Source organism: Miniopterus natalensis, chromosome 18, assembly GCF_054644295.1.
Source record: "Miniopterus natalensis isolate mMinNat1 chromosome 18, mMinNat1.hap1, whole genome shotgun sequence".
Taxonomy (NCBI): domain Eukaryota; kingdom Metazoa; phylum Chordata; class Mammalia; order Chiroptera; family Miniopteridae; genus Miniopterus; species Miniopterus natalensis.
Window position 1 is genome coordinate 22462583 of NC_142098.1, and position 12792 is coordinate 22475374.

Below are 12792 nucleotides of genomic sequence, written 5' to 3' on the forward strand. Positions count from 1 at the left end.
AAGCTAATGAAATTAATTATGGACAGCCAGACAGCATACAGTGCAGAAACCCTTAGGAGAGCTGAGCGGCAGATCTGGCATGGACCTGTGCCCTTAAGAGTCAGAGAAATCTGAGCTTCCATTTCGAAATCTGGAAAATACAGTTGCAGAATATAGTAAGCAATCGAGTAGGTCTGAAGTTCTATAATTTTAGCCAACTCCACCTCGGCTGTTAGAAGTTTAAGATTATTAATGAGGCAAATCTGTGAGCCTAGCGTCTGTTGGACTCTGCTTTTATTGTTCAGCAAAACGATTCATCTTTTCTCGTGGTAAATCAAAGGCATGCACCACGAAGCAGCTGAGCTCTGGCTGAGCCGCTGCCAGAAGAGCAGGACAATAAACCTGCCTGAAACCTTTGTCTCTACACCTTTTTGGGTCACACTGAGGAGGACTTCCCTATAGTTTAGTATCCACTGGATCACAATTAACACATGATTCGAAAGGTCTTTTAAGTTGCTGCAAGAGATTCAAGGCCACCGTGCATGACGACCGTTAAAGGGCAGCTTGTATCAATGTTTCCTTTTGAAATTCTAAAATTTCAACATAATGATCTCTCCTGTAAGAGATTTTATTTTCTAATAAAAAGTGCTGCAAAGTTGGAAGTTAACCAGATGCCATGCGTATTAGCCAATCTGGATTTCCAGGGCAACGCAGAGACAATGAAATCATCACAACGGATTCTGATCCACCTCTGATGCACTTTCCTAACAGAGGACCCTCTCAGAGCTATTAATTTACAGCCTCTTTACTGCTCTCTCAGACACGCATGTGTTATCTGATGTTTCTACAAACACCTATTTAGAAATTACAACGATAAGAGACATGGACTCCATCACAATTGGCGATACAGTATTTTGTGGCCTATTTTGTTGGTCTTTTCCACTCATCTGTAAAGCTCTGAGAGGCGAGTGATAGTTTCTGGTTTGCTAACCACAGCACCTCCAGCACACAGCGCCGGGCCTGGCACAGCGTGCAGAAGACAGTAAAGAAATGAGGGAATAAACACGCGAATGAATGAAAACAACGCCTTGTCCAGCTGGAGCACAACCTTCCAGGCGATCTGATTCTGATTCTGATTCGGCGGTGGCTCTGAGACTTCCATTGCCCTTTAGCTGTTTCCTAACTCTAAATGGAAGGGGACTGAGAAGTGCAAAAATAATGTTAAGTCCGAAGTTGTGAAGGGTACAAGATGTCACCCTACTTACAAGTTATCCTGCCCCATCTACATATTCTATCTATCTATATTTACCTATCTATATGCGGTCATAGATATAGGTGATAAAGATAAGGTATATACTAAAAGATGCAGGAGATCTCTGGATCAGGGGCCTTTTGCTCCCAGAGTCTTAACTGCATCCATTCTCGACACCCCAATTTTCCATCGGCCCATACAAGGAGTGTCAGGTGCCTCTGCATGTGCTGGAGTTGCACAAGAGAGGAACCCCAAAATTATGAGATGTGGAGCTTAAGAGGATGGTTGGCACCTCTTCTCCCCTCCACAAAGTGAGAAAGGAGAGGGCGCTCATGTTTTTATCACTCTTAGAACATGAGCAAACGCTGCTCAGGGAGATGAGCCTGTAAATCTCTCCAGAGAGATTTACTTCCAAGACATATTAACACTTAGTTATCTTTTAACCCAGGCTTTCAGATTGTTTTTTTCTTAGAAAACAACTTTCCTTGCATCACGTAATTCTTGTCTAGAGACAAGGAAATTCAACCGGGTAGAGAGGTCCCATCGACGGCCACCCTCCACTTGGGAAGAAGCCAGTTCTGTCTCCATGTGAACATTCATTTCAACACTCCTGACACATGTGTGTGTCTGTTCTTTGGGGTCCCCTCGGAACTGGCTGTAACGTCTTACCAGTTTCCTCACTGGTAACGTGTTGAGCAAAACCTTAAAATAGGATTTTTAGCTTTTATTCTTATGTCCAGTAACAGCCATGATTTTATTCTTTGAAAATTATCTTTACCCAATGCAAAGAGAGTTGTTTGGGTAAGGAGACACAGAGAAACGAGTAAGAAGAGATCGCTGAAATAGGCAGGAAATCTATTAACTTTAATAAATACACTAGAAAATCTATTAACTTTAATAAATACACTAAAAAAAAAATTGAAAGGCAGCTTGGCCTACTGGTGTCTCTCCCTGAGGAGATTTCCAATAATATAAATTGTATGTAAAGCAACTGAATAATTAAGAACTTGATTTAATCTCAGGCTGACTGCTCTTTTTTTAGCTTGATAACAGTGTGGAGGCAAAAAAACATGCTGTTTAAGCAACACAGTTGCAGAGTTCGTGTTCCTTCCCGCCTAATGGCTGAGGGTGACAGATGCGACACAGACTGCAAGAGTCGGTGGGAAGTGCCGCATCCAGGAGAGCTGGCGAGATGGCAGGAAAAAACATTCCGGAGCGAAACGATGGAAGCGAGGCTGCATTTGAATAATGACAGAGATGAACTCTCGTAGCTATGAAGGCCGCTGTGACTGACATCCCTGAAGTGAACATGATGTTATCCTAAGTCCTACACTCTCCAGCCCTCCCACTGGATGGCCTCAGGAGCCAGTGTCCAGAATCGCCTGGGAGCTAGTTCATCAAGCAGAGACGAGACCCTGGTCTCTAAATTTCCCGACTCAGGGAACAGAGAACCAGGAGGCTTCGTAGCGGTGCCGCGGGGAAGGGGTGACATTAAGCCACCAAATTATCATTTTCACAGAAGCCTGAAAGCCACTGCCCTAGCTCTCACTGTTTCTCCCACTGAAACAATCCTCCTTACGCAATGTTTGATGATGAAAAACTTCTTGAATATAGAACTATTTTGTAATAGCTAAAGCAGTGGCTTTAGTGGAGCCAGAAAGGCCCTCTACATTTCAGTAGTGACACACACTCCGATTCATAATATCCTGACGGGTTATTTTAAAATTATAGTTAGAATACTCTGTTTGGAAAGGATTTTCTTTCTCTTTTTTTAATCGAATTTATTAGGGCAACACTGGTTAACAAAATTATACAGGTTTCAGGTGCACATCATCTGTACACTGCACTGTGTGTTCACCACCCCAAGTCAAGGAAAGAATTTTCAGTCTTGAACACAGTTTAGGAAAATGTCCATCTAAAATAGGTTTCTTTGTATTTTTTAGATTGTAATGGTTAAAGGTATTTAAAAACTTGTGAGGTCACAAGGGGAAGTGAGCCCCGGGACTATTCCACTGCGTGATGTTGTACTCTCCAGTCTCCAAAACTGTGAGAAATAAATTTCTACTGTTGAGAAGCTACCCAGTCTGGTATTTTGTTAAAGCAGCCAGAATGGGACAAGACAGTCCATATCCTCAACATTTATTAAATGGGAGACGCCTGATTTTGTTATATGAAAAAAATCTCTAGACATATTCTATAGTAAATCTCCCCCCAAATCTGTTTGCCGGGTTTCACCTCCATCGGCAGTTTTTAGAATTACACGTAATGCAGAGGGACCGTGGCTCCCATGCTCAACTGCCTTCTCAGCGTCTCACCTGAATGTGTAACAGAATCTCAAACTCCGACTGTGTACAGCTGAGCTCCTGATCTCCCCTAAACCTTTCTGGACCACCTCTCAAATAAGGGCAACTCAACCACCCCAGTTGCCCAAGACAAAAAACGTGATATAATTTTTTGCTCCTTTTGTTTTCTCACACTTCACATGTATTCAAAGAGAACATCAAACCCCCCTCCCTCACCTGCACTGCTATTATCCAGTGCAAACCACCGCCACGGGCTCTTGCCTGGATTCCTGCATTTCCTGGACTGGTTTCCAAACGGGCTTCCCAACTCTTTTGACAGACAGAAATGATAGGTAGCTAGATGGACGGATGATAGGCACACAGAGATACACTGACCTATATAGGCAGAAACAGATATACATACACAAGGGTGGGCAAAAGTAGGTTTACAGCTGTTCGTATGGAAAATACAATTAATAAATAAGAAACAAGAAAAACCTGTATTTTGCATACTCACAGCTGTAAATCTACTTTTGCGAGCCCCTGTACATATTTTATACTGGTGTGTGTGTGAGGGTGTGCACCTCTGGTATATATGGATTCCTAGCTTCTTTCTACCCCTGCTCCTGAACAGGCATTTCCCGGCACCAGAGCAACTATAGTCCTACCGCAGGATTCAGGTTGCATCCGCAGTGCTCAAAGCTCTCCAGCGTCTCGTCTCGTGCAGAGCAGAAGCAGAGGCCTCGCCACGCTGCGGAGCGGGCCCAGGGCCCTTCTGGTCCTGCCCGCCCTGCGCGGCGACGCCCCCCCCCCCCCCCCCCCAGCCACTCCAGGCCTAAGGCTCCCAGCTCGCCCGGTAGGCCGCCCCTCTCGGGACTTACTGCGCCAGGCCGCTGCCTGGAAGGCCCTGTCCCCAGGTCCTCACGGCCTGATGTAAGTATTAAATCCACCCTTCTAACACCTTCAGATTTTCTGTCGGTCTTGCCCCCTGAAACCCCGCCTTCCTGACAGCGCTGTGCAACAGAAGCTTCCTGAAGGGATGGAACGGGTGGTCACTGAGCAGTTCAAAGGTGGGCAGTGAGGCTGAGGGCTGACATTTAATGTGATCTTATTTTAATTTAAATTTCTAAAATTTATTTCAACTCATTTAGCTTTATTAAGTGAACTTAAACTTGAATCCAAATAGGCGCTTGTTTCCGGACGGCTGCTATGCTGGATAACCCAGGTCACCTAGAAGCCATTCTTTGCGTGTGACAATGAAGGATGCAGCTTGCTTTCCACCACAGTGACACCCAGTCTTCCCAGCACCACTGGCCGTGACCGGGTCCCGGTCCCTTCCACGGGCCTGTTTATCCCTGTGCCAGCCGCCCTGCCTTGCTTAGCCCACCAGCGCAGCGTCTGCAACCTGGCGGGGGAGCCCTTCAGCTTTACCTTAAACATTAATCTGACACCTCTGGTTGCCTCGAATCTGCGGGTACATTCCAGACACTGCTCTCTCGTTTTCGCCTGAACAACTGCACCAGCCAACACACACACACCCTGCTGGGATTTTAATTTAGGTCCACGCTGCTCAATGACTACTTGGGAAAAATGGGTAGTTCTCCCATATTGAGTTTTCTAATCAATGAAAATTTTATATATATATTTCTCCATTTACTTAGGATTTTATCTCAAGATTATTTTATACTTATCTTGGTAGAAGCCTGGCACCTCTTTCATTAGATTCATTACCATGTATTTGAGATTTCTGATGCTATTAAAAATAGAATCTAAAATTTCATTTTCTAATTGCTTATTGCCGGTGTGCAGAAATCAGTTGATTTTTACATTAACTGATATCCAGTAATAGTCCTAAATTTTAGTAGTTTATCTGTAGATGGTTAGAATAGTCTCGATACATAACCTGGTTACCTACAAAGAAAGGGAATCTTAGCTCTTCCTTCCCAGGACTACATTTTTCAGTGATTTCTCCTGCTTTATTGCTCTAACTAGGACCTCCGACACCATGGAGAACAGAGTGGTAACAGCAGGCATCCCTGTGTGGATGCCGGTAACAGGGGAAAGCTTTCAGTATTTCACCATAAACTGTAGTAGATGCTGTAGGGTTTTTTTGTGGTTACTCGTGAATAAATTAAGGAAAGTTCCTTCTCAAGGTAACTTACTGATTATTTATTTTTTATCATGAATAGATGTTGAATTTAATCAGGTATATTTTCCAGGACTATTAATTCTTATTTAAGTACATATAAGTAAAGACTTCAAGAATAAGCTTCATGTCTACCTACATTTAAAAAGTAAATATTTTTCAAGACTTTTACATGCATCAATCTCCTCAAAGAATAAAGTCTATCCTTTCTGTCTGGGGACTTAGGAAAATACATCCATTATTAGATGTTCTATACGTACCGCATACACAGAAAATAATGACAACATTTAGATCGTTATCATTAAACTACTTTTAAAGATTTATGTTACTTCCCCTACTAAAAAACATACATTTTAATCCAATTGCAAATTAGGTCAACTTTCTACTTGCTTCATTTTAATTTTATGTTTAAAGCAGTCATGCAAATATTACCATTAAATGAAAGCTGATGAACTCACCAGTCATATTGCAATAGAGAAGAAATGGTTCGAGGGGACCACTTCCATCTGAGTCTACATAGTAAAACCCTGAAGAATTTCCTCTATGCTTATAGGCTTCACAGGACTGCTCATAGACAGCTGTAAAAAAATGGATCATCATAAATGGAACAGCAATATGTATATTATTGACCAGAGTAAAAGGTAAAACATACTTTAAAACAAAATTCATTCTTTAAAAAAAAAACTGAAATGGATGAAAGCAGGTTAGGAAAAGGGAGCATGAGGCTGTGTTTTATGGCTTTTTTTTTTTTTTTTAATCATTAAAGGAATATAAGAATAGTCAGCCAAAATGAAAACTTAGTTCATTTTTACATTAGGTAAAGCAATAAGAGAGAAAGTAGTTGTTTTAATTGTTCAGACACTTACAAATATGATTTTGGACATCCATCCAAATGGCTCTTTCAACCTCCATAACAACCTAACATCTAAAGCACAACAGTGTAATCTCCTTAAATCACCTGCTGATAGCCACAACAATAGAAAAGTTTCAAAAAATGTTGTAACTGTTCTCCTTTCTCACAGAAAATTATCTATAGATAAAATCCTCTTTTATAAAACAAATATGATTTATAAAGCTCCTCATCAATAATTTAAAAAGTAATTCACAAAAGAAATTTTCTATAATGCTCTGTAATGAGAATTCAAGGTAATTAAAATTCAAAGCAGAAGAAACAGTTATTTGAAATATGCCCCCAAGTGGATGCAATGTGTTTTGATCCATAATTGGAGGTTTTTCATTATACAATTACATATTTTCCATGTACCAGCTTTGATACTGACACCTGTATATGATGCAGCATCTCACTGAACACATGGCCAAATGTACTGATAATTTCCATCAAGCTTCTTATTCTGTGAAATGAGAAATAAACCATTCCCTGAACGTCCTTCCCTGATCTACTCTAAATTTTTGAAAATTATGTTAATGAGTTTTAGACAATATGAAATAATGTAACTAATTTGCTCAGTGTTACAAAATTTCAGATAATCATGCAAAATTACTCCTCCACTCCTCCACAGTCTGATGGTTTTATTTTTTCCTATTATATATTACACAGGCGAAAATAGAAATATGGATTGCTTTCCAGCCACGTTTGTATTTTGTGCAATGAAGTGGGCATGTAAAAATGGTTAATTTATATTCATCTATATGTACATACGTCTGTTCACAAATTCCTTGAAAGTTGTTGGCAGGATCTACACATAACTTAGGAGTGAAGTGGGTATTGGAAGGGTCACATGACTGGATGAGGGTAACTGGGAGAACTTTTGCTCCATGTGTATTGCCTGACATTTTATAACATCACTGCTTAACAAATTATTTTCTAATAAGATCTTTTAAGAGACCCCATCCCTGTCCTTCCCTGTACTCATGCTAAAGATACGATGGCTTCACAATAACTAGCAAGTAACTTGTCATCCCGACCCTATTTCTCAGAATGGTTATTGGCAAAAAACCTTCAGCTCCATTTAGATTACCTGCTCAGGAGACTAATAAACTAACGCAATCATTGGGTCAAACTGTGGGCCACAGATGGAAAGATCTTATCATCCTTTTTTTTCCCCCTCAGAACTGTTTGGGTTTATATTTAAATTCAGTCACTGATAACAATTAAAGACAAATAATTAAGTCAATCAAAATACATTCAATTAGCTTTCTGTGTTGAGTTAGCTACCACCATGGGATGCTGGAGGGTATAAAAAAATGAACATATACTGTCCCTTTGCTAGCTGGGTGACCTGGGTCAAGAATCTTGGCCTCTGGTTACAGCGAGATGTGACTTCGGGAACAGCAAACATCCTTCACGATCTCAGGAGGCCACACGTAAGTGGGAAGGGCTGGGGCCGCGGCCCTGAACAAGACCTCCGGAGTCCCTGCGCGGAGCCCCTGCGGCTGCAAGCCGGGGTTCCCATCTCAGCTCCCCGGAGTGCAAAGTACTGCACAGGGAAGAGGCCAAGGCGGTGAGGCTGGCGACTGTACACACGCCCTTGGTCTCCCGTCCCATGTATCACAGAACTGGACAACAGAACGGCATGAGTCTCACACCGCACGCCAGCGTCCATCAGAACAAACGCATGGCCTGTACCACAGGAGGAGAGTATCGGCTGTGATCCGGGCAAGCGCTCCCATCCTCGCCGGGGCTCAACTATTTAAGAAGCCTCAGGTAAGGTGACTAATCTCCTCCGTCACCTCAGGAGTAAAGCAGGGGTGATACCAGTACCCACCCACTAAGGTGGTGACCAGAATTAAATGATTTGGGACGCCTAGAAATCAACTGGATGCCGAATTTCAGGAGTGTACGTTCCAATCCATGGCTGCACATACACGGACGCGTATACGCACAGCAGGGAAATGCGGATGGGGCAGGGAAATCAGAGCACAGGCAAGAAGCAGCAGGTGTCGGCTTACAGTTGTGGCAGGTGGCTCCCCGGTAACCAGTGTGGGCACAGTTGCAGTGAAAGGTGTTCCAGGACTGGGAGCATTCGCCACCATGTTCACAATAGTTGGGCAAACACCTAAAAGAAGGGGCAGACACATCACTGTTTTCACTCCGAGATAGAAAATACTGATCACTGGTCCGTGGTCATGTGAATGTCAACCGTGACATGAAGAGTAAGTTCAACGTGACTAATGGTTACTCAGGCTGTCATTAAAGCACTTTAATCACAGACCTACATCTTAGAGATCAATACATTCATCAGATTTCAGCCAATCCTTGGGTGGTTGCGGCTGCTTGATTCTGGACAGGTCTTACTCTATCAGAGCCCTTCCTTTTCCCTAAGTGACATAACACAAGTTCAATATGTTGCCAGAAATATCAACAGCTTACACAAAATTACATTTAATCACATTGATTTAAAGGAAGAAAAAAATAAAGAAAGAAGGAGAGAAGGAAGTGGAGGGTGGGACACCTTTACACACTTGGTGTGTGCATCCAGGAAAGCGGGGGGTGCACGGTACAGACACTGCGTCAGGGCGCTACAGCGCCTGAGCCGAACTCACAGGGGCTCCCGGGATATGGAAATTTTCCAGAGAAACACAGGTATGCTCAACATCTGTCAAACCCTGTGACTTCCTAGCTTGAGGTAGCTCCACTTCAACATTAGATACTAACACATTCCTTTTCATGATGCCCTATCTTTGAGAAGCTGAACTTGTAGTGGTTGATCAAATACAAGAACCATGTGAAATCCATGTTGAGCAAGAAATGAGAGCGGCGGGGTCTGATACCCAACAGTAAACATGTGCAATTACTAAGTAATCAGTTAATTTTTTTTAATTAAAAAGAAAAATATTAAAATATATATGTATATAAATAACTTTTTCAGACAGTTAATAAACTGTTAGGACATAAACATTTATGAAGTTGTTTGGTACTAACTTTTGGCTTAGGACACAGTGGGAAAAAAATTATTGGATGAGACACTGTGTCCATTTAAATGTTCTCATTCATCTAAGATTAAAAAATAAATTAACTACAAAACCTGCCAAGAATATATTTATGATGGTGTTTCTGCCATCCCCTTTATTAAAACTAAGGATGAGGAACTTCATGTTTTGCTTGTAGGATTTTTCCAGCTTTAATTGAAAATAATGTTATTGATTTTTCTTGACAAAAAATAGATGTCCAATGTACGGAAATCAAACAATTCAGGAAACACTACAGAAGAAATACAATTTACAATCTCAATATGTAAAACTTACCACTATAAACATATATGTTTATGTGTTTGTGTGTATATATACATTATATGTGTATGTGTATCTATATAAAATCATAACATTCATGTTATTTTACAATCTGCATTTTTAGCATTTTTATAGATTCACAGGAATCCATTCAAAGAATGCTTGCTATGTATTTAATATTTTAAGCCTTTCAAATCAATAACAATCTAGAAGAGGAGGTTTTTAAAAATTAAAACAAGAATCCTAGTTGGCCATCAGAAGAGGACAGGGCAGTCTATTCTTTGAACAGACCTCAAGCCATATTTTGAAAGGGGGCAGGCGTGAGTGGCCAAGCCTAAAATGCTAAATAAAGACGGAATCTTTCATTATTGTTACACAAGTGCTGCTTCTAATTGACCTGCTACTGAAAGACATGAATCCATTTTCCTTGAGTGCGAGTCAGACTTGACTTCTCACGTTTTTTCGGGACGACGCGAAAGGCTGAACCGTGGGCTTGATTTAAACTCATCACGTGGTAGCTGTGCCTGAGCGGCTGTGGCCGACGGCACTCGCGGGCCCAGCGCAGGGCCATTCTCACGAACGCGCTGACCGGCGGTGCAGCCTTTCTCACCAGCCCCCCCCACGAAGTAAAACGAGCCCCCACCCTCCTGGGGCCGCCTCGGGCTCCCCCCCCCCCCGGGCGCTGCCCGTGAACCTGAACAGCCGCCGCATCCACACTCCCACACGGAAGGGGCGCCTACGGTGTCGGCTTGGCCTCACTCCGCCCATCTCAACACAGATTTCAGGACACTGTGACACAGTGTCAAACACGGCTGGAACTGATGATATCAAGTAAAAATCTATATAACGTCACATTTAGGAAAACGGAACCGCTACCTGCCTCTGGGTCCTAGATAACGGTGGCCACCCGAATTCAAATCTCATCTCCTTCCTCGAGGACGATGAAATGAACAAGAACCCCCCACCGTCCCCTACAAACAGGCCGTGTCCTCAGTACTACAGGAGACAGAATAACAGCACGATCTTCAGATCACTTGTCAGCAGGTAAACAAACACGTGAGCATAAGGGGGGGACAAAGGCGGGCTTAAGGGGCTCCTCGGGGAGGGGAGAGGGAGTTTGGGGGACTGGAGGGGGGACAAGGACCAGCCTGGAGGGGAGACGGCACAAGCCCAAGGACCGGGGGTGGGAGTGGACAGGGAGCAGCGAGATGGGGGTCTGAGGGCCACGTGCTGGGGAAGCCAGGAGGCGGGTGCCTTTCCACGGGAGGGGTTCCTTTTCATATTTCCCGCAGAGACGACGGCAGTGGGTTTTTAAGGTACACGCAGGAGCATAGCAACCAGTTAATTTCTATGCTCTGAATCCACTCCTCAGCTGCCAGGGAGGGAAAGAGTTTGATAACTGGCCAAGTAGGTCTCCGATTTCTTGGTACCAGAAGATCAGTAGGACTGTTAGGGTTTCCCAAGCCATTGAGTTTAACGATATATTTTTGATACGTGTACAGCCACCTAAAATCATAGCAGTATCAGCATTACCTTCTGTGAACTGGTAGCCCAGGTCCATATAAGCAACATGGTCACATGTTTTCTATCTAAATATTATCAAAGCAAATATGAAGAATAAAACTAAAGGTATCTTTTTCTTATTTCTAATGTGGCTATAATAATCCATTTTCCATGGAAAAGATGGTGGTGGAAAAAGAGGAGAGGAAAAAATGTTTGTTTTATGTATACATTTTAATCTGCCACCAAAGGTTTTGGGGGTTTTTTTGTTAATCTTCACCCGAGGATATTTTTTCCATTGGTTTTTAGAGAGTGGAAGGAAGGGAGGGGGAGAGAGAGAGAGAAAGGGAGAAAGAGAAACATGGATGGGAGAGAGACACAACGATTGGTTGCCTCTTGTATGCACCCCAGGGAGGGCTGGGAGCAAAACTGCAACCCAAGTATGTGCCTTTGACCAGGAATCGAACCAAGGACCCACTGGTGTGCAGGCTGACACTCTAACCACTGAGCTACACCAGCCAGGGCAATGCCATCAAAGTGTTTGACAAGAGACAGGCAAAAAAAAAAAACTGAGATGATCTTTACCTGTCTGTGATTCCACAAGAGTCTATCTGAAGGTCACTGAAGTTCCCAAGGGAACCCTGCTGAACTGAAATCAGATCTACCAGTTTGTTACTGATAGAAATGAGCCGCATACATCCCTGAAATCCACCAAAGGGATTTTTGCATTTGGATCCAAAGCTGTTGTCAGGACAACCTGATAAAAACAAAACGAAGTAAAACCAGGATATATCACAATGAGCAAAAATTCAGTATCGTAGAATACTTCATTAAAAAATAAAATAGGTATTTGATTATTTTATTAAATTAAAAGAGGGAGGGAAGCCCTTTGCCGTTATCATTAGTTTGATCTAAATTACACATTTCAACTCATACAAAGCATTTCTCTTTATTATCATAGGATTCATAGGACATTACTACTGTTATAATAACATGCAAGAATGCTGACTTGATTCAAATTTTAAAATTATGCATATATTAGCTCCAGAATCCTAAATATGTTAGTTAGCAGTATTAACTTACATGATTAACTTATATAACTTAAAATCTATATATATCTTTATTGATTTCAGAGAGATGAAGGGAGAGGGAGAGAGAGAGAAACATCAATGATGAGAGAGTCATTGATCAGCTGCCTCCTGCACGCCCGGTATTGGGGATCGAGCCCGCAACCCGGGCATGTGCCCTGACGCAGAATCGAACCGTGACCTCCTAGAGAGGAGCCACGCCAAGCTGGGCTAATGCATACAATTTAAACACAAGAGCTTAGTTTTTTGGAGCACAAAACCAGCAGAAAGGGTGAAAATGTGCAGTGTAGATAAGAAAAGATAAACAAATCAATAATGGTGACATAAAAAATGATAATAGTAATAATAATGAAA

General features: G+C 42.3%; 1 protein-coding gene across 4 annotated transcripts in view; it reads right to left on the reverse strand.

Moving 5' to 3' along the window:
- Positions 1-12792, reverse strand: part of CNTNAP4 (contactin associated protein family member 4) — a 308626-nt gene that overhangs the window by 151895 nt on the left and 143939 nt on the right. For all 4 annotated transcript variants that reach the window (XM_087827286.1, XM_087827285.1, XM_087827284.1 and 1 more), the window contains exons 10-12: positions 11936-12107; positions 8570-8676; positions 6118-6237 (exon numbers count right to left, since the gene is read on the reverse strand). In XM_087827286.1, the coding sequence (XP_087683412.1) occupies positions 6118-6237; positions 8570-8676; positions 11936-12107 (399 nt within the window). The remainder of the gene's footprint in view (positions 1-6117; positions 6238-8569; positions 8677-11935; positions 12108-12792) is intronic.